The sequence below is a fragment of the Dasypus novemcinctus genome, chromosome 7, assembly GCF_030445035.2.
Source record: "Dasypus novemcinctus isolate mDasNov1 chromosome 7, mDasNov1.1.hap2, whole genome shotgun sequence".
Classification (NCBI taxonomy): domain Eukaryota; kingdom Metazoa; phylum Chordata; class Mammalia; order Cingulata; family Dasypodidae; genus Dasypus; species Dasypus novemcinctus.
The window spans coordinates 39,124,188-39,145,547 of record NC_080679.1 but is presented as its reverse complement, the minus strand read 5'-3'; the positions used below and the strand labels follow the sequence as shown (position 1 = coordinate 39,145,547).

Here is a 21,360-nt window from a genome sequence, read left to right as displayed (position 1 = left end):
ATCAAAGGAAATTGGCCTCCTTTCTCCTTTCATTTTGGGGGCATGTTTCAAATTGGATCTGGCTCTCAATGCCCATAGGGTGGATCCTTCCCCAAAGAAAACTGCCTACACTGTCCTTCCGCTCCAGCAATACCCTAGTGGAAAGGGGAAGTGAGGAAAAAAGGCAGAAAAAAACCTTCCCAGCTATGACAAAAGACTGGTGGTCCCGTGTGCCTGACCTCATGCTCTCCACTCTTCTTCCGGTGTGCTGGATTAACTGCAGAGTTGCCCTTGGCCTGGGAGCAGGGCCCTGATATGGAAGGCTCCTGGACAGTGGCCCCTAAGCCTTTTGCTCTCCGTGCTTTGAAATCGACATCCCAAAGGTCAAGGCCATGGCTGACTAAATCCCAGACAGCCCCTTTCCCCTGACGGTCGCTTGTTAATTTTGTTCCACTCAAGCTTGCACTCAAGCCTGCGGTCTGTTTGGAGGCTTGGAGCGTTTCACTCACCAGCCTCCACTTTGCCTGAGTCAGTGCACCCCACGGCACCATCTGGTGAACCCCCACTGGCTCCTGCCTCCGGCCCTTTGCAGAGGTCCAAACCCCCACCACCTTCAGGCTGCGCTGGGGCCTGTTTGTCAGTTGCTGGTAGAAACCAGAGGCCGCCATGGTCCTGCCAGGTTCGTGTGGCTGGGGATAAGGAGGGCAGGACTGGGGGGCTGTCTGGGCAAACGGGAAGAAGCCACTTCATTCCTTGTGGTGGTCAAGTGGATGTCGCTGCTCCGGCAGCCAGAGGCCTTTCTTTTGAGTCATCAGCCAAGGGGCTGACTGTTATGGTTTTAGAAACACACACACCAAGTTGAGCATTTTTTCCACTTCTGAAATTTAATATATGTGTTTTCTGTTGTTTTTTAAAACACTGACCTGCCTACGATACACCGCTTATTCACGAGCCCTCAAACAGGCATGGCATCCTGCCCCATTCCAGAAGCTCAGTCAAATAAAATAAAAATCCAGAGTATGAGTCCTTTTAAGAATTGGTCGTTTCCAGATGGAGACCGTGAAAAACATGTTTCTTTCAGAAAATGCAAAATTCACTAGGAAAACTCGAACGAGTATTTCCTAGGCCAAAATTCTCACGGGAAGCCTACCCTGATGCCCTCGTGTTCTTTGCAGCACAGCACTACCTCATTTGCCACACATCCTTGAAGAACAGGGTTCCAGCTCAGTGAAATGCCCAGATTCTAAAACATACCCCTTCAAAGTCCCAAAAGTTCTTTTTTAAAAAGGATTCCTGATGAGCCCACTGGAAACCCTGAGCCACACTTCCCTATCTTAAACACAGCCACTATTAAGGAGAGACACCTTTTTCTTAATGATTCAGGCTTCTAATTCTAAACATGTTTTTATGACGGATCCTGGATAATGTCATATTTGGACTAGGCAGTTTTAAATTAGAATCTTTCGTCAACCTTTTCAACTGACGGTACCCTGGTTTCCTCATCTGCAAAAGCATGATGATAACCACTTTGCAAGATCGCCGTGCCTTGCTTATGGTAGATCACGGTAAATATGCAACTGTGATATCATTTTTGTGCTGTGTTATAGGAAAGGCCAGGGTTTTCTTTTTCTTCCCATAATCTTGCTGTCATTTCCTATTGTCGGAATGCCTGCCCTCAGTAACCTACTGCTTCCGATTCATTTTTCTCCTTGACTTTTTATCAATTTCGTTTCAGAAGGTCTTCCTGTCTATGGGAAGTTCCCCCACAGTCACCGTGAAAAAGCACCCAAAGTCCTCAGCAGTTATTGTAGCTGTGCAGGACGTTTCCCTCTGAGCTCCCTCCTGGGCTCTGGATATTTGAGGTGAGGGGCTATTTGGTCTCTGGCTAAGGGTTCTGAATGAACAAAGTACTCTTGTGTTTATGGCCAGAGGAGCCCCCTGAACCTGTTTGAAGTCGCTGTTGCTCTTCCCATTTCACAGATGCATCTGTTTCTTCCCAAGTAGGAGAGGATATCTTAGGAAGGTGAAAGTTTCCCCCAGGCTTGTAAACCAAGTACAGTAAACAGACAGAACAGACCTGACCTCAGTAATCAGGCTCCTCCCATCCCAGCTAAGAAGGGTTCCCTGCGCTTCTACAAATGCCCTCGATGCCAGTGGAACAACCAAAAACAGTTGTGATCTGCACGTGACCCCATGAGTTCCTGTTGCTCTTGCTCCCTCCCTCCGCCGTCCACAGTGTCCAGCTGCACTCTTGTATCTGCCCCTATGCTCAACTCCCAGAGGAGTTCGAGACCCCCTTGATTTGCTTGCTTTTTGTCTGTGTGTTTGGTTTCTGAGAATATAAATTCCCTAAGAGCAGGGACCTCGTGTTTCATTTTGATACGCCTTTAGTGCCTAGGCCCAGTGGGTGCTAAGCAGGTGTGTGTAGAGAATTATTTAGTGGTTTTTAATTTGCAGTTGTCTTTAATTGCAAATAGGCCAGCATGGAATGAACCTGCACTGGAAGGCAGTCATCTGTCTTCCCTCTTCGTCCGTCTTATGGTATGACACAGTGGGGACAGGACACGGGCTGATGGAAATCGCCAGCCTCTCTGTGACTTGAGTCTCTTATCAGCAAAATAGCAATAGACCGTTCATTTGTTCCTCAAGAAATATTTATGAAACGCCTGCTATGTGCCAAGCTTGGTGATAGCGCTGAGAACAGAGTGGTTAGTAAATCACGGAGCCGATACAGAATTTAGAGCCTGGGGGTGTGGGTAGGGGCTGGGAAGCAGTGGGGAGGAGACAAGTAAAAAGATGGTTACAGATGATAAAGCTGCTACAGCTGAAGCACTGGGAGGGCACTGGGTTTAGCATTTTACTAAACACTTTACATACATTGTCTTATCTAATCCTCTCAACAAAAACCTGTGAAGTTGCTGTTACTCTTCCCATTTTACAGATTAAGAAGCTTGGGATCAAAGAAACCAAGCAGCCAGCCCAAGGTCCCACTCTTGGAAGTGGCAGGGAAGGGATTTTAAGCCAGAGTACTTACTCTTCCCTGGAGGGGCTACCTGGAGGAGGTGACGCCTGAACTGGTCCTGGAGAAGATGTTAGCCCAGCAAAGGGGAAGTGGGTCTCGGAGGTGGTCCAGTCAGAGAGCAACATGTTCAAAGACAAGAAGGGGAAGGAGTTTAACGCCTTTGAGAACCATAGTGATTGAACCTGGCTGACTCAGTTTCCTTCCCTGTTGAGGGTTATCAGGGCAGAAATAAGGGCAGTCCTTGTGACCTGCCAATACAAACCTTCTTCCCAGGGAAGGGATGCTTGAGCAATGCTATTTAATTTATTTCTGGCCCGGCGACGTCCACCGAAATTTATTTCCTGGCCAGGCGACTTCCACCTTCTCCGTAGGGAGAAGGCTGCTGTGAGGAAGCAGGGAAGACTGAGCGTCTGCGGACTCTCTGCTGCCCCCACCACCCTGGCCAGAGTCTCTACAATCTCATACCCTCTGCCAGAGACTTCCCATTTTATTGCGTGAATGTGGAATTTAATCCGGGAAAATCCAAGTAACCCTTCGGACTAAGTTCTGGGCATCAGCTGACACTCCTAGGCTGGACACTCCCTGAATATCCATCTCCTGTAAATAGAGGGCTGGAGGGCAGATTGTCTCGTTGGAGTTGTGGCTTCAGCTGGTGTCCCCTGGAGTCTGGAAATCCCGACAGAGCAGAATGAGAGTTCTCTGTGGTTGAAGAGGGTGCCTTGTGCTTAGGAGGGACCCTGAGGTTGCTTACTCATGAATTTATTACAGATTTACTGCCCGCTGAACCACAGAAATATCCTGATTCCCCCAAGGAAATGACGAGTGGTAATACCTTTCTGTATTGCAACAATCCTTCTAATGGCAGAAACAGACCCACCTCCAGGTACATGGTGCAATAAACGGGAACAGTCCTGCTAACTAGAGCTCAGCTGGCAGCTGACCCAGCACTCACCAACCTTGACCAAGGACTCCACCCAGCAACTTCAGCTTGCTGAAGAAGTGGGAAAAAACAACACACAGACTGTTCTCCTCCCACCAAGGTTAAAGAGCAGTTGGGACAATGGTTATTTTTGGCAGTTTGCTTTTAAATATGTGATGTTGCAATCATGGCTTTCTAAATGCAAGCTTCACTGTGGATATCCTTCCTAACAGTGTATTTTATCTTCTGTTTGAGAAAATCACTTGAGATTTTATAATACACAATCCCACTTGTTCTGCCTCTCAAGCCTGGCACCTTCTCTGAACCCAGAGATTCCCAGAGGGCCAGTACCTCACCCCATGTAACTCCATGTAATTCTCCCATCTAATTACACCGGGTGAGAATCTGTCTTAAGAAGTTCAGTGGGACCTTGAGGTGTGGAGGGGACAAAGAATAGAAGAGAAATGAACAAAGAAAGGAAATAATACTTTTCACAAAAAGGGATTTATGTGTTTTTTCTGTAGTTTTGAGTCCTGTAGGATTAAAAAAAAATTGTTTTGTCCTTTTTAGTGGCAGGGAGACTTAAAACCTTTAGATTAAGAGAAATTCAAGAGATAATTTAATTCCATTCTTCTGCTTCTGCCTGGATAAATCATCCCAAGAAAAGAAAATATTATCTGCCCTTGTCTTTTCTTCTAGAAAAGAGCCTCCATAATCGTCCTTCATAATGGGACCTTGTGCCTCACAACTCATCTCAGTTGATTGCACAGTAGATAGTTGTATTTAATTTACATAATAAAAAATGTTTTCCTAGAATGAATATCCCTGAAAAACGTTAGCTGGGTAAAAAATTAAATTGAAAAAAAGAAGAAGAAGAAGAAAGGAAAAAAATTCAAGTTGGGCCTAGGTTGGGGGGGTGCGCAGCAAAGGACTCCACATGATAAAGGAAAATCCACATTTTTTTATGCATTTTTCCCCTAGGTTTGTAGCAGAGCATTTTGGCAGTTTATGTATATTTTTCTGTTCTGCCTCATTAGGGATTCAACTGCATGTTTGCAGGTAGTGCAAAGGGGCTGTCAGACAATACATTTATTGAGCTCCCACCATATGTCAGAAGATACGCCAAGAACTTTCCATGTTGTACAGCCCTATGGGGCTGGTAGTGCTATTATTCCTATTTTATGGATGGGAATATCGAGGCCTTGAGAGATCACCAGATAGTAATAGCAGGGCTGGGATTTGAATCCAGGCAGTGGATGATTTTTCTAACCTTATTGAATGCCACTGCCACCACCCACCCACCCCAAAAGCTCACTCTTTGTTCTTGTGTTGATCTCTAGGGCTGTCATCTGCTGTGCCAGTTCTGAGGTATTTTAGGCCCTCTCCAATTTCTTTAGAGACCCTCGACAAGCCTATTTTTTTTCCTTTTCTCTTTTTATTCCTTTTCTTTGCCTCTTCCTGCCATGCAGTCACCTCCAGATTCCGGCAGAGCAGTCAAGGAGAGCGGTATCTTTTTGTGTCTTTAAATACAAAGCTGGAGGCCTGACTCTCAGTCACTTGTCTCTGTCCACCTTCCTGTCATCCACCTTCCACTTCCTCTGTCCCCTCAACCTCCCCTGATCCTCCACAAATTCCCTGCCATCCCCATCACCACCTTCACCCTCCTTCTGGCATCAGAAGATGTGAGGGCCAGTAATAGAGTGTCAGCGGAAGTAATTGATTCCTCACACGGGGAGAATTCTCCTGCCTTTAGTGTCAATGGAGCTGAACCAGAGACTTGGAGAGTGAGCAAGACATGTAAACAGTCCATGGCTGAGCTGTCAGGGCCAAGCTAGACACACCAGAGAGTGGGCGAGAGGGATAACAATAGAACAAATAATTGTTTTATTGGAAAGAAAAGGAGTAAATAATATTTCAGCCCAGGAATTGGCAGTTTGAAAGAGATGGTTGAGAGCTAAGAGCAGGAGGAATCATGAGGCGGGTTTTAACCCAAGAGTTTTTCTTTGTCTCTGGGTAGGAGGTTTCCTCTCCCACCCCACCCCCATCTCCCATTATCATCATTATTATCATTAAAATAATTACCGTAACAATTACAGTTGATGAGACCTCAGGTTTATACAGCACCTTTCATCTAAAAGTTCAAAGTGATTTGTCTATGTGTCATCCCTTTGAGAGTGGTAGGAGGGTAAGAAAGTATTATTATTTTTTGGGTCTTATCCACTGGGGAACTGAGGCACAAGCAGATACAGGATTTTAGTCCTAGGTACAGAGTTTCAGTGGTGGGGTCCTGACTCCTTCTGGGGGCCCCTCCTGCTTGCCCCACTCCCAGCCCTTATGAACGTGTGGCTCCCACAGCACTGCCTGGCCTGAGTGCTTCCTCCTGCCCTTTGAGGCCCCCCCTGGCCGCTGCAACGTGGTGGACAGGCAGCCTGCTAGCTGCTCTGTGCACAACACCAGCAGCCTGCTGACGGCTGTGGGATAAATTAAGGCGCCTAAGTTCTGAGTCACCCTGCTCCCATCTTGCTTGGGGACTTCCTGCAACCTGGTTCCCTTTCCTGAAGAAGCTAGTGTCCTTTGTCAACATATTTCATGGTCTTGGGAACCTCCAGCCAAGAGCACCCAACATTCGTAAACATACGTTGCTCCCACCCCCTGCCAAACCAGCCTGCACCGGACCTTTCAGATAGAAGGGGCCTTGCTATGACAGGGAGACCAGGGCTTTCACGTGCAGTGTGTGTCCTGGGCTGCCTTTGTACCGTGCACAGCCTTGGCGCCTTCAGAGCGTGGCCATCCAAAGTGCAGTGGCAGGGTGGTGGTCGAGAGAGGCGGATGCGTTCCAGCCGACTGCCCGCTGAGTGCTATATTCAGAATCTCCACCCTGGCGTGGCAGCAGCCCCTTCCTGCCTAAGACGTTAGCGCAAGCCCATCATTGCCACACCACAGTGCTTTTTGCATAGTAGTGACAAGTTTGCTCCCTGGAGCCAGGAGAAGCTGTGAGCTCTGTAACCCGAAGCTCCAAGAGAATGAAATCCAAGAGCAGGGCTCATCACACCTGCCACCTACTCCCAAACTGTCCCCTGCTTGGCACGTTTTTCAGACAAGTTTTTTTAGGGAGCCTGGCTGCCAGCAAAGGGGGATAGGAAAATGAGTTGGGAGGTGAATTCCCGGGAAAAACAAGGACTTTCCTGAGGCAGCGACTCATTCCTACTGTCCAGTACACCCCTATTCCCAGCAGGCTCCTGGTTTTTTTCTGACAAATGGGGAGTTTATGAGTCACCATCACAGTTGGGTTCACCTGCCTGGAAGGAAGCCATTCACCTGGCAAAGTGGAGGAACCCTGGCAGCACACCAGGGCCCCAGGCTGTCTCCCTCAATGGCTGCCTGTGGCTAATGCCCCTTCCAGTCGACCCTGGAAGGCACAGAGACATGATCCAGGTCCCATTTACTCTGGCGTGAGAGCCTGATGGGCCTAGGCAAGCTCAGCACAATGTAGTGACTCTGTGGCCCTGCAGGGATTCACGTGCACACCGGCGTCCCTGTCTGCCGGTATACCACAGCTGCCGCTGTGGCTGCTGCCTCCAAGGAGGAAAGAAACGGAAATAAATTGTGGGCTACTCTCACCTGCTTTCGACTCTGGTATCATTGCAAAATACCAGCCAGAGGCCCTCAAAGGTGACTGCAGAGGGTGTGGATTTTATAGACACTTTTACAGCAGGCAGAGGACAGCTGCAACAGTCACGCTGGAAACAGCCTGCCCAAAAGCCTTGAACTTCACGTTGGCACTGGCTACCTAGAGAATCATTCCTTATATGAGCAAATGTGGTTCCGTCCCAGCCTGTCTTTCCAAGGGTTTGCGCCTCAGAGCCTCAGGAATGCATTTTGCTGCCCTGAGGAGGAAGCACAGTTCAGCCGGAGGGTCAGAGGAGTGGCGGAGGCTCTGTTGTGTGCCCTCAGTTCTCTGAAAGTTCATCTACAGCAAGACGCATCAGACCCCGTGTGAGAGGCAACCTCCTTCCTCACGTTCAGAGGTGTTGTTGGCAGCTTGCTCCGGGAGGAACAATGAGCTCGGCGGGGCCCTCGCCATCATCCCAGGGCTTCTGCGGAAAAACAACCAGCAATTATAAATAGATGTTATTTGTGGTTCCCATTTTCTTGCCTTCAAGGTTTTTTGGAGTAATTCCTTCTGTTTGTTTTCGGTTATTCTCTCCGCATATTTCCTTCACTGGGTGGTCAGATTTCCTCCCTCTGAAGAGTTCTGGTGACCCTGGCTGTGAGGGGATTGCAAATAAGAAGCTCAAAATGGCAAAGATTTGTGGTGGGAAGAAAGAAAGGAGGAAAATGAAACTGTCAACAGCCACTATTAAAAAGATACCTGGCACCGACACAAATGTACACATGAGCACTGAGTTTAAGAAATAAATGAAGGAGCAGTTACTTAAGAAATGGCGATGATGATGGTGATAGCGATTACAGCTGGTATCTTTTTATTGAGTACTAACTATGCACCAGGCACTGTGCCGAGCCACTGGATATACATTAACTTAGCAAATGTCAGGGAGGTTGAGTACCTTGCTCTTCAAGTCTCAGCTAATAGAGAGGGACTAGTTTGGAACCCAGCTAGGTTAACTGGTTTCAGTGCCTGGGTTCAGAAACACAGGATTGAAATAAAATCTCAAAAACTAAAGTTTTTGGAGGAGGGGGACTTTTAGAAACAACCCTCCCTAGTACCAAAGTTGGGGGGCTGGGAGGCATTGACACTTTATGACTTGTCATTTTATTTTTATGTGTCTGGTTTCCAAAGCATCATGTGTGTAACTCTTTTCTCCTCCAAATGCACCTGTCTCTAAAGCAATCCTGTTTTGTAGAACATTTATAATAACAGAAGGAGCCAGTGTCTATAGGGTGCTTCTAAGGCAGTTGGTGCTGTCCTGGGCTTTTTTAATGTCCTTTGCAATCCTTCAACAATCCCACGAGATGAGACTTATTATTATTTCCATTTTATAGATGACAAATCTGAGGCTCATGGTTCGATTGCAGGTTTCAACACTGAAAAAAAAAAAAAGTACCAGAGACTTAGAGAGGTTATATAACTTGCCCACAGTCACACCACTATCAAATACTGGAAAGGTCTGTCCACAAAGCCATGTGTTATACTTCCCTAATTGACAGACATGGCACCCTAATAGGTATGTGATATGTTTTTGTATAAGAGTGGTTTAAAACTTTTTGGCCGCAGAACCCTACCCTAGGAAAATGTGCATGTGTAAGATTTCTGCATGTAATCACAGAGGTTTCTCAACCTATTGAAACTTACCTCTGGACCCTACTGGAAATCCATGGACTTCAAAGGATATGTGCTGCAGATAATACTTTAGGATCTTATAAATATACAGGGCACTGTTTCCTCACTCTATGGGCCTTATGTTTACATATGGGTATATGTGTGTGTATTAGTCAGCCAAAGGGGCACTGATGCAAAATACCAGAAATTGGCTGGTTTTTATAAAGGATATTTATTTGGAGTAGGAGCTTACAGATAGCAGGCCATAAAGCATAATTTACTTCCTTTACCAAAATCTATTTTCACATGCTGGAGCAAGATGGGTGCCAACATCTGCGAGGGTTCAGGCTTCCTGGGTTCCTGCCTTCCGGGGTCTTCTCTCTGCGCTCAGGGTTCATCTCTTCCCAGGGCTTGCTTCTTCCTGGGCTCAGGGTTACTCTTTTCCTGGGGCTTGCCTCTCTTTCCTCTGTGAGCTTGCTTCCTAGGGCTTCAGTTTAAGGCTTCAGCATCAAACTCCAACATCAAAATTCCAATATCAAAAACCCCCAACTCTGTCCTTTGTCATGTCTTTTATCTGTGAGTCCCCACCAAATAAGAAGAGCGAGATGCTAAGACTCTTTCATACCTTATACCCATTTTGTGGAAACCTGAGTCCTAGAGGTTACTTGGCACCTCATGCCTTCTAATGCCAGTGTGCTGTGGCAAATTGGTATTTTCATTACTCTCAGATCTCATTCATCAGTGATGCAAAGGGAGAAAGGGGACGCCTGTGCCTGGGAGGGAGACTGCCTGGGTTCAGAGCCTGCCTCTGCCCTTCCCTTGTCATGTGACCTTGGGCAATTACTTAACCTCTCTGTATCTTAGTCTTTCTGTATCTGCAAATGAAATGGGAATCCTAACAAGGGCCCGGCCCTCGATATCTTTCCATTGAGATACCAACTTCTTATTAAATGGGCAGTACTGATGAACAGAGAATTTCAAGGTGGTCAAATTAGTTACTTAAAACTCTTAGTTACCTAAAAGCCAGCTGATATCACCAAAAAGGCCCAAGAAGCAGACTGCCTGGCTTTGAGCCTGAACTGACCGGGGACTTGGCTTTGTGCAGATCTGCCCTGCTTCCTCTTGGCATCTCAGGCAGCTTCTTCATTGGGAAGTTGGACACAACAGTGTTTTCTCCCCCTTGTGTTTTCCCTGCAGGTTTTAATGTAAGGATTAATAAGACAGTGTTTGTAGATGTCTTTGAGCTTCCTGGAAGAAAGGCACTCCAGGAGGTGATAAATTCTGTGGCCTGGATAATCTACGCATGAAATATGGGACTTTGAAAGTGTGAGAAAAATCTCAAATCACTCTGACAGCATTTTAATTATAGTTGATTTGTTTGCCGCTAATAGTGAAAATGCTGTCAGCATGACTTGAGATGTTTCTTCCACTCAAAATGTTATATTTTGTGTTTTTGAGTCACAAGGCAACATTTTGGCTTCCAGATACAACCAGAATAGCTCAGCAAACGTGTTGTGACACAAGGGCAGTGAGTAGAAAATGGACCAGGCCCATCAAATCGCTCTGGAATCATCACTACAGAATGCATTCTTCTTAACGTATAACACCAAGGTCAACTCCCTCATTCATTTATTCACTCAACAGACAGCTAATGAGCCCTACTCTGTGCCAGGCACCAAGCAGTTTAGAAATGCAGCAGGGAAAAGGCAAGGTCTTTGCCCTCATGGTGCTTACTGTCTAATGCAGGAGACAGATTGTCAACAAAGAAACAGATACATCGACAAGACCTTTACGGGTTATGATAACGGCAATTTAAGGAAAGAAGAGGATGGTGAGATAGAGAAAAGGAGCATGCCATCTGAGATGGGGTGTTTAGGGCAGGCCTCTCTGAGGAGGGGCCATTTACACTTAGACCTGAAGGATGGAAAGGAAGGAACCATGGAAAGGGCTAACAAGGACTATTGCAGGCTGAGGGAACAGCAAGTGTAAAGGCCCTGAGGCTGGAAAGGGCTCACCATGTACAAAGTGTAATGTCTTAAAATATTTTAGGATGTAGGTAGCATGAAAGGCGGCTGCAGCCGCTGTGATTGCTGGGCCCACATGTGTGGACTGGGCACAGCAGTCTTCCTCGGAGCACCCAAGGCCTCTGTGATATAGAAGCCCCTCACAAGCAGGGCTGTGTAGCATCCCCAGAGGTAGACTCAGGAATGGGCTGGACGCTACTGTGGCTGGTGAAGGACCTCGGCGTGGCGATGCTCCCTGGCACGGGCTCGGCTGGCGAACCCTGCTTTGGTGCCCCATTGGGAAGTGTCTAGCATGGATAGCGTTATGGAAACTAGAAAGCTTCTTTTCATGATTGCCTAGTGATGAGAAGAGATGAGATTGTTGCTTTCTCATAACTCTCCCGTGGACTCTCAAAATTAATTCCACTGTCAGGATTCCCACGCCCCAAATGTGGGTTTGGGGAGAGAGATTAAGACTTTGAGGTTCAGAAAAGAAAGTACAGAAAGTGTTCTCTAGACAAATGCTCAACATGCAGATGTCGGAATCTGTGAGGCGAAAAGTAAAAAGGCATCCAGGGAACTATTTGAGAGAGAAAAAACAAACCTGGGATAGAGATGGCTACTCGAGCTCAGGAAAAGAAATAATATTAGTAATAATAATAAAAAGTAGTGTTAAAGCTTTAAAAGGAATTTTTTCATTTGAGAGAGATTATGAATAATGAAAGGCAAACACAATAGTTAATACGTCTGTTAGCTGGCTTATGTTTCCATCCGGAAAATGAACCACGTGTTGTAAGAGGGGTAGCCCTTCAGGTTATTCTACTTGACTGTTACTGGGGCAAGCACTGAGTTTGTACCCCACATTTCTCCACCGAGCAAACTGAACATCAGAGGCTACATGCAAAACCATATTTATTCCAAGGCCACAAACTTTCTAAGCTCTGCAGAGCTCTTCACAAATTAACCTGACAACACTGAAATTGCCACGGAGATTTACTCCAGCTGTAGCAAATCCCTAATAATAAAAAATTTCCCCAAATGAGTCAGTCACGCAGGAGGTAAATGAGACATTCTGTATGAAGTCAGCATGGCATTCAGAGGGTGCCCAGGATTCCAAAAAGCCCAGCCAGAAGACCCTGTGTTTACGTGGGTCTTGGCCAAAGGGCAGAACCAGCACACTGGAGGGAGGGGGATCTCAGAGAGCAAATTGTTAACTCTGGGTTGTTTTCCCCTTAAGGGGACTTGATAGGAAAATCCAGTTTTTCTAAGAAGTTCATGTAAGGGCTGATGATTTGCTTCACAAAAGGGTTCACCAGAGGGGTCCTTGAACTAACAAGCGCAGAGAGGAAATTTATAATACGTTTGATTTATATGAATTCTTTTCAAGAACACATCCCTTCACTCTATGTGTATGTAGATGGTAAGGATGTATTTGTAACTGGCCTTATTACCAGAAAGGATTTGAGGCGATATATCCATGGAGTAAACTGAGGCAAGCTTGTGGATGTGACATTTGTTGGGTAGCCCTGTTTCACTGCTGATTTTGTTAATCCCCTAAATTACTCTACGGGTGATTAGGCAACCAGATAAAACCCTCCCACTTCTAATGAACAAGCCAGTGGGATGTCAAGACCTTGCTTTGTCCTTCTTGTATTTCCTTGAGAAATTGGCAACACAAAGACTGGAGCTATGGGGTGGTCTCTAAAAAAAATTTTAAAGCATTTATAGAGCATGTGCCATGGACTCACAGTTCTAGGTGCTTTAACATGCTGTGTCTTATTTGATCTTCCCTCTGACTCTGAGAGATGGATGATGCCAAGTTTACTTCTTCACCTGCTAAATCATGAGCACTGTATTTTTTTCCCTCAGCTTTTCTACTTAAAAAATGTTTGTGAAATGGAAGCGCCTTTATCTTAGTTTTGGTTAAAGAAATACAGGCTCAGGGTAAACAATTCAGATAATAAAAAAGAACAAAGAAGAAATTTTAAATGACCAGTAATCCCACTACCCCTATTAATATTTTAGTATATAAAAAAGAAATAAGTAGAAAAAATTTACAAAATAAAAATTTTAAAAAACACTTTAGTATATAGTGTTCTAGGTTTTTTTCTGTACATATGTACAAGAAGATATATGTAATAGATTTTAAAACATACTGTTTTTTTAACCTGCCTTTAAAAAAAAACTAAACAGTAATATCAAGTGCATTTTCCCATAACAATTAAATATCTGCTCATTATAGCTCATTATAGCTGTAGAATATTCCATTTTATAAATACACCAAAATTGATTTACTTTGTCCCCTATTGTTGGACATTCAGACATTGTTATTTATAAACAAAGCAACTGGGAAGCGGACTTGACCCAGTGGTTAGGGCGTCCGTCTATCACATGGGAGGTCCACGGTTCAAACCCCGGGCCTCCTTGACCCATGTGGAGCTGGCCGACGCACAGTGCTGATGCGCACAAGGAGTGCCGTGCCACGCAGGGGTATCCCCCGTGTAGGGGAGCCCCACTTGCAAGGAGTGCGCCCCGTAAGGAGAGCTGCCCAGTGTGAAAGAAAGTGCAGCCTGCCTAGGAATGGCGCTGCACACTCGGAGAGCTGATGCAGCAAGATGACGCAACAAAAAGAAACACAGATTCCCGTGCCGCTGACAACAATAGAAGCGGACAAAGAACACGCAGCAAATAGACACAGAGAACAGACAACTGGGGCAGGGTGGCAGGGGCGAGAAATAAAATAAATAAATCTTTAAAAAACACACACACACACACAAAGCATCTATTTTGAAAAGCTTTTATAAACAGGCATATACATCTTTGCACAACTATCCGATTAGTTCCCTAAGAAAAATTCCTCGAAGTAGTATTGCTAGATTAAAGGGTCTGTACGTATTAACTCTTGTCAAAATTTTGCCAAAATGTCTCCAAAATGTTTGAATGAATTCATATTCCCACTTAATGCTCACCTCTGCTCACTCAATCTCTTAAGGAAAGCCACTTCTGCTTCTGTGACTCATCCTCCTCATCTCTGAAATGGGAGTGAGGATACTACAAATAACATTTAACATTCATTTAGCACACACTAAGTGACAGGCTGTGTGCTATGTATACAGATTATTAGTTTATGTCATTAAACTCCCATGACAACCCTGTGAGAAAGGTTCTAATATCCCCGTTTTATTACTATATTTTTAAAGATTTATTTTTATTTATTTCTCTCCCCTTCCCCGCGCCCCCCCCCCCTCCAGTTGTCTGCTCTGTGTCCATTCGCTGTGCGTTCCTCTGTGACCGCTTCTATCCTTATCAGCGGCACTGGGAATCTGTGTCTCTTTTTTGTGTCATCTTGCTTCGTCAGCGCTCTGTGCATGCCACACCACTCCTGGGCAGGTTGCACTCTTTTTGCATGAAGTGGCGCTCCTTGCGGGGGGCACTCCTTGCACGTGGGGCTCCCCTACACGGGGGACACCCCTGTGTGGCATGGCACTCTTTGCTCGCAGCAGCACTTCACTGCGGGCCAGCTCCACAGGGGTCAAGAAGGCCCCAGGGTTGGAACCGCGGACCTCCCATGTGGTAGGCGGATGCGCCATCTGTTTAGCCAAATCTGCTTCCCCTCCCATTTTATTCTTGTATTCCCCACTTCTGAGGCTCGGAAGCTTGACATAACTTACCCCAAGGCACCCAGCTCATACTAGCAGAGTTGGTTTCCAAATCCAGCTCTGTCTAGTTCCAGAACCTGGGCCTCTACACCCAGGGCTGTGAATTCCCTCTTCCAGGTGAGCGCAGTAAGGTCTGACCAGTGAATACAGGTGACAGTGTTTCTTAGCCTAAACACATTGTTATAGCATCACCATTACTCAGCAGAGTGTCCAGCAATGTTCACTTCGGTGTGGAAATAGCAGTAACTCCAGAAGGTTTGGGGAGTTTCCGCTAGGAATGAACTAAGCGTGTTTTCACTTTTGATTTGAAAGTGAGGAAGCACATTTTCAAAGTCAGCACCATCTCCCACACTGAAATCACAGACCTAAACAGACTCCCCCACCCCCACGGCCTGTCTCAATCTGTGGCCAGCCCTTCAAGCTCCTGGGGGAAAACACGGCAGTCTCGTCTTCTGTGGACTCTGAAGAGCTTCAGCAATTCTTTCGACTGTCGGATTCCAGCCCTCTGGGGTCTGAGAATGAGCTAATCCTGGTCCACTCCTTGTGCTTCCCTTGCAGGCAGATTTATTTTGAAGTGGCTGAGCAATCTGAAATACGGCTCCCGGGGTTGAGGGGAGACCCCAGGCCATCGGCCTAAACAACACCCCACTTCTGCAGGCAGCCAGCTCCCCCACGGGGGCAGGCATGGGGCGTTCTAGGGTGGGGAGCATTTGCAACCCGGTCCTTTACCCTCAGGGAAGAGATTTGTTACATGTTGTTTTAAACAGGTTGATGTAAGATAAATAACAGGAGGGAGAGGGAGATGGATGGTTTTCAGCAAACGTTATGGTGGCTAGCAATGTGAAGGGAGCTGGTGGCAAGGACTTCCCACCTAAGCAGTTCTGACAAGAGTATTATATTAACTGGGGATGGCAAAAGGGAGCATAAACAGCACAGTGAAAATTGCTGGAGCACATACCGGCCTGAAAAATGCACGTCTGTGAAAATAAAATGGCACGTTACTGTGCACCATCCCATGCCCCTAGCAAGGAAGTCCTTGAGGTGCTTTCCTCTTCACCGCGGGCCAGTTCTGCTCTGAAGTGAGCAGAGACCTCAGCCTAAGGACGGCAGCCCCTCCCTGTCTCCTGCAGAGGCCAAAGTGCTGGTAGATGCTGGATCCCTGGGGATTCACCCTCTGCTTTTGTGGAAAGGTTTTTATTGCCTTATCTCATATCATGCTGATTCCTTTTTAAAACGGAGTGTCTTAGTTTCTCAGCTGATAAAACAAATGCCATTTCGTGTACCGTACAGGAGTTGGCCTAACAACAGGAATTTGTTGGCTCCCAGTTTCAGAGGCTAGAAGGCTTGCTTCTTCCCAGTACGGTCCGGCTGGCAGACAGTCTTTGGGGTTCCGTAGCTCTTCTGTCACAAAGCACTGCACAAGGCGACAACTTCTTTTCCTTCCAGGTTCTGTTACCCTCAGGCTTCTGGCTGCTCCCGTGGCTTCTCTCTGGGTCCAGTTTTCTTTGCTTATAGGAGGTCAGCCATATTGAATTAAGGAGCACTCTCATTAGTTTGGGCGACCTTTACTGACAACATCTACAATGCCCCTATTTACAAATAGATTGACACTCACAGGAATGGACAAAGATTAAGAACTGTTCTTCTGGAGTACTTAACTCCAAGCCAGATGCTAATCTGAACTTCACAGCCTCATCTCAGGGAGGGAGGTGGCCCAGGGTTGTGAAGTCTTTGTCATTAAAAGAAAAAGATAAGAGGGGATGACCCAGAAGAAAATTGAAATGGGGGGAGGGAGGGGCACAAAAATAAACGACTATCTCAGAAATATCCCCAGCATGCCTGGCACTGGGCCTAACATTGTACTTACATTTTATTTTTCCATCCCCATTCCAACCCTCTTGAGGTGGATATCTTTAGCCTCATCTTACAGATGAAGAAATAGAGGCTCTAAGGGGTTAAGGAATGCATAAGGACACACAACTAAGAAGAGACATTCAGAGAGAGCATAATAGAAAGAAAGATGGCTCTATTGACAGAAGAAAAAAGTGTGTTTGGAGATAGTTGATAAAATGATGCTACAGTTCTCAGGTGGGCAAGAGATAAGGGCTGAAATTCCAGCCTTCCACAGATGTGCTCATAAACTCCTTGATTTTAATAAAGCAATTCAACTTCCTATGTGTTGGTGTTGTTTGCCAGGCTATACAAATGAACTTGAAGTGCCCATTGTTTTTCAGTCTGAAACACTTGAATATCTGTAAATGAATGGAGAGAACATCAACTGGAATGAGACAACAGTCCTTTTATCTCCTTAGAGTGATCTTTTCTTATATGTGCCGTATTATGCCATCCTTACCTAGGTATGACTTCATTGAAATTCGGGACGGGGACAGTGAATCTGCAGACCTCCTGGGAAAGCACTGTGGGAACATCGCCCCACCCACCATCATCTCCTCTGGCTCCGTGCTCTATATCAAGTTCACCTCCGACTATGCTCGGCAGGGGGCAGGCTTCTCCCTACGCTATGAGATCTTCAAGACAGGTCAGTGTGGTGGTGGACCCGGGAGATGCAGTCTTTAGAGAAGATGGCTCACGGTCATCTCTGTCTGGCTTTAGAAGGTTTTGTAAGGGGAGGGTGGGGAGATGAGCCTTAACACTTGGTAAAGGGTACAATTTTATGAGCAAGGTGATGGAGGGAAGAGAGATTCAAGGTGAATCTCCAGATGTCAGAAGGTGAAAGGCCAGTTGAGGGTTAGTGCTGGGTGCTTCCCAGTAGGCAAGCTAAGCATTGTTTGTGGCACCAACAGAGCAGGGGCACCAGATAAACAACAGAAATACTTTTTGAAAGAATTTGAGTTTCGTTTGTTTTTCAAGATCAACGTAATCCTCATGGGAAAAAGAAAAAGTTGGTTGAACATCCTCACAATTACTTTAGGTTCATGTTGCTTTTATTTGGAATTGGATGGGGTTGGAGACATAACCTTTCTAGTGTTTAGAGCCTCCGAAGATATTACTATGACCCCCAAATGGGGTCAGGCTGAAGCTTTTAAAATTCATATCTGGCTCCTAGAATTTCCCCTTGGTGATCCATATTTCCCACCCCAATCCATTGAACCCCTACTTCCTCAATGCCAGTGAACCTGCTTCCCCGAAAAGGAGTCCAAAGGAGAGCAAGAAAAGAGACAGAGAATGTTGTACTTCTTTTGGCTCCTCAATTTATGCTAGGTCCCCTTTGGATCACTCCAGTCCCTGAGACTATGGGCCAGTACTTATTTCCATGACTGGGAATAGAGAACTTTGTCCGCTCCCCTCCCTGGTACAAGATGCTGGTTCAGCTTCTACACCTAAATGTTCCAGTAGCACATCTTTCTTTCTTTCCGCCCAATACGTGTGGAGCTCAATATCTGGATGCTAAGTGAAGCTTATGCTTCAACTCTCCCCTTGTCCATGGCCCTTCTCCCTGCTCCATGTGTGAGTGTGTTTCCCCCCTCCAGCAGCCTAAGTTTTACAACTGGGTTAAAGAACTGTCATTGAGGGGCCCAAGACGGGTGCCTGTTGAGTTCAGTGTGAGGGGAACTATTCATATATATTTTCTTTTTCACTAAACAATTCTTGAAAGGAAGTGGAAGCTGCTGAAAGCAGTTTTTATACCCACTCTGTCCAAATATTTGTCGGCTTTGTCTGCCTGAGAACAAGAACTTACAATCAAATGAAAGGGTGGAGAGGCAGAGGGAACCTTGTGGAGCCAGGGCTGGAGGCGCAGCTGCCGCAGGGTATGAGCCCCAAGCAGGGCCGCCGGCTGCAGCAGTGAGCGGCTACAGCAGTGAGCGGTCTGGGTCGTCATGCTCCTGACTACAGGGAGGTTGCAGGGACTGACAGTCTGTGTATCCAGTGGCTCGGGTCTGGTGTGAAGCTCCTGATCCACATGTCCTTGATTCCTATGCAAGATTCAGGTTAATGCCACAAGCATTGACAGAATACACACTCTACGGTCTTCTGCTAGGAGGCAGTGGGGAGAGAGAAGAGAGAAGGGAATCTGCCCTTCTCTACTGGGGGAGACAGATGTGTTACCCTCGGCACATAACAGATGCATGGTAGATGTTGCTAGATGAGTATACAGATATGTAAATTGAACAGAGAATTATAACATGAGGCAGGATAAGCTAAGTGCTAAATAAAGATACAATTAACATGAAAATGGTGAAGCAAATGAGGGGCTTGGCAAGGTGGGGAGCAAGGGAATCTGGGAAGTTTATATTAGATAACAAGGTACTAGGTCCCTAGTGCAAGAGCTGTCACTCACCTTCATTGTGCTCACCACAGAAGGAAATGGGTTGTAAGGGGTCTACCGAGGGAGCCGGTCAAGGGAAGTCAGGGCATCGGTGAGCAAGCCTTTAAAGCTCACCTCTGGTTTCATACCTCTCAACTTGGTATTTCATAAGGGATGATGCCAAATTCTTCAAAAAGCCACAGAAAAAGTCACTGTTAATTCTATCCATCATGCAGATTTGAAGAGAGGATATTGAGGAATAAAATGCTCAAAAGGCTGTCATAATTCAGCATCGCTATTTTGCGAACAGGTTGAAGTAGTATTTCAAATGAGGCAGCAAGTCTCTGTGCCACCTACAAACAATACTGGCCAGCCAGGGAAGGTGGCTTGGATGTGGAGAAATGGGGTGGCCTACTTCCAGGACTGGCCTTGCCTAGAGAGGGAAGAAGGGGTGCTGGGGTGAGAGACAGAAAGCCACCAAGACCAACCACACTTCTGGGGAATGTGAGAAAAATGAGACCCATGTTCTTCTCGGGGCCACTCACAGCCACCACCACATCCATCCAGAAGACTAACCCTTGGCACAAAAGATTCTATGTTACATTACCGGGCTGTTGGCATATAAAAAGGTAAACCAAATCAAGTTGTAGACTTAAAATAACTCAAATCACCCATTATGAACAGAACAGAGAAATTTTAAAGTAACTTAAAAAGTTTTAACATTGGGAAAGGAGACAGTGGAAGAATGTGTTTCTTTTCTGATGTTCCTTTGACCAGAGTTCAAGATCCATCAAGCTTTTTTTCCCCTGGTGCCTATGGACATTTCTAAAACTGAAATCTCTGGGGTCATTCACAGATAGAGAAAACCTGGAGTGTCCCCTACCCCCACTCCCTGAGTTGAGGAACTGAGTTAACCTTTGTGGTCAGGCCAAACTCGGCTTTGAATAAATCCACTCTACTTCTGATATCTTTATATATGTAGAGTCTTCTTCTGCTTTGCAGAGTTATTTTAAAATTTGCGTGAAAAAACATGGGGTGGACATTTTTTATACCAGAACCCTATGTTATGGAATCATTCATTGCAACAGAAATCCCCCAGCTTCTATGGATAATCATAGCATTATCTTGAGTGATGATTTTTTGAGTATTTGTTGACTGAGATTGTTTGTTTAACCTTTTAACACATCTCAGAAAAGGATCTTGCATTAAGTAGATTTTTTACAAGACTCAAATTTTGTCCTAAGGATGGTCACCCTTTTCTGAGATCTCTTCTTGGCTTTTGACTTTTCAGCTTATTCATCTGACACTGTGACCGTGCATGATTTTAATAGAGGTTTTTCTGCATAAAACACAACAAACTTGATAAAACTGTTTTTCGACCTCATTCAAAATTATCCAGAGAATATTTTCATTTATGGTCATACATCAGAGAAGCACACTTTGGGGGTTGGTGCACGGCTTAAATACTAAGGGTAAAGAACTCTTTCCAGTCAAATGCAGGACCTCAGGACCCTGCAAACTGGGTCTGTGGGTGCATTAAAATCTCACTTTCTCTGTGCCTCTCTTGGACTTAACTAGATGTCCATTCTGGAAACACCTGTCTCCCCTGGATAGGAGACTAAAGAAAGATTCCACTGTAAAGATTCCGGCCCTAGCCTTTAAAGAGAATGACAATAGCGCAAACTCTAGGAGGGGATGTCCGGATGCCTTTTCTAGATCTCCAAGCAAGTTGCCAATAGAGAGTTAATTTCGCTCGTCTTGTGTGATACTCGGCTAAGTGGTCCACAAGAAGAAGGCTGCACAGCAGCCATAAACTCTAACCTTTTCAAAATTCTTCCCAGCCCCCTGAAGACCTGCCAGCTGGCTTGGCTTTGCCGAATTGCCTCATCCAGGGCCATTGAGGAAGCCCACAGGAGCTGGGGGCCTGAGAGTAAACAAAGCTGGTGTGAAGGCTGCCCCAGCCCCTCCCTGCCAGCCTGGTTGCTTCCCCCGGGCCTGCCCTGCCACCCCCAAGCCCCTAAATGATGGAGTACAGAGTCTCTGAGATGTGGCACTTAGAGAGCCTCCACAGAACCTAGGAAAAGGTTAGCTCTCACTCTTCATGTGTCCTTGGTCCCCACCCTGCCAACATGCAGCACCGGGCAGCAGGGTGGAGGTGATGGATGGGTAGGAAGTGGATATTGGAATCTCCTGACTTGTGCTAAAGAAAGGTGCCATCTCCCCCCCTCCC

At 46.0% G+C, this 21,360-nt stretch overlaps 1 protein-coding gene across 2 annotated transcripts in view; it reads left to right on the top strand.

Moving 5' to 3' along the window:
- The window catches only part of NRP2 (neuropilin 2), a 117,470-nt gene that overhangs the window by 17,279 nt on the left and 78,831 nt on the right, over positions 1-21,360 (top strand). For both annotated transcript variants that reach the window (XM_004459897.5, XM_004459900.5), the window contains exon 3: positions 17,221-17,402. In XM_004459897.5, coding sequence (XP_004459954.1) covers positions 17,221-17,402 — 182 coding nt within the window. The remainder of the gene's footprint in view (positions 1-17,220; positions 17,403-21,360) is intronic.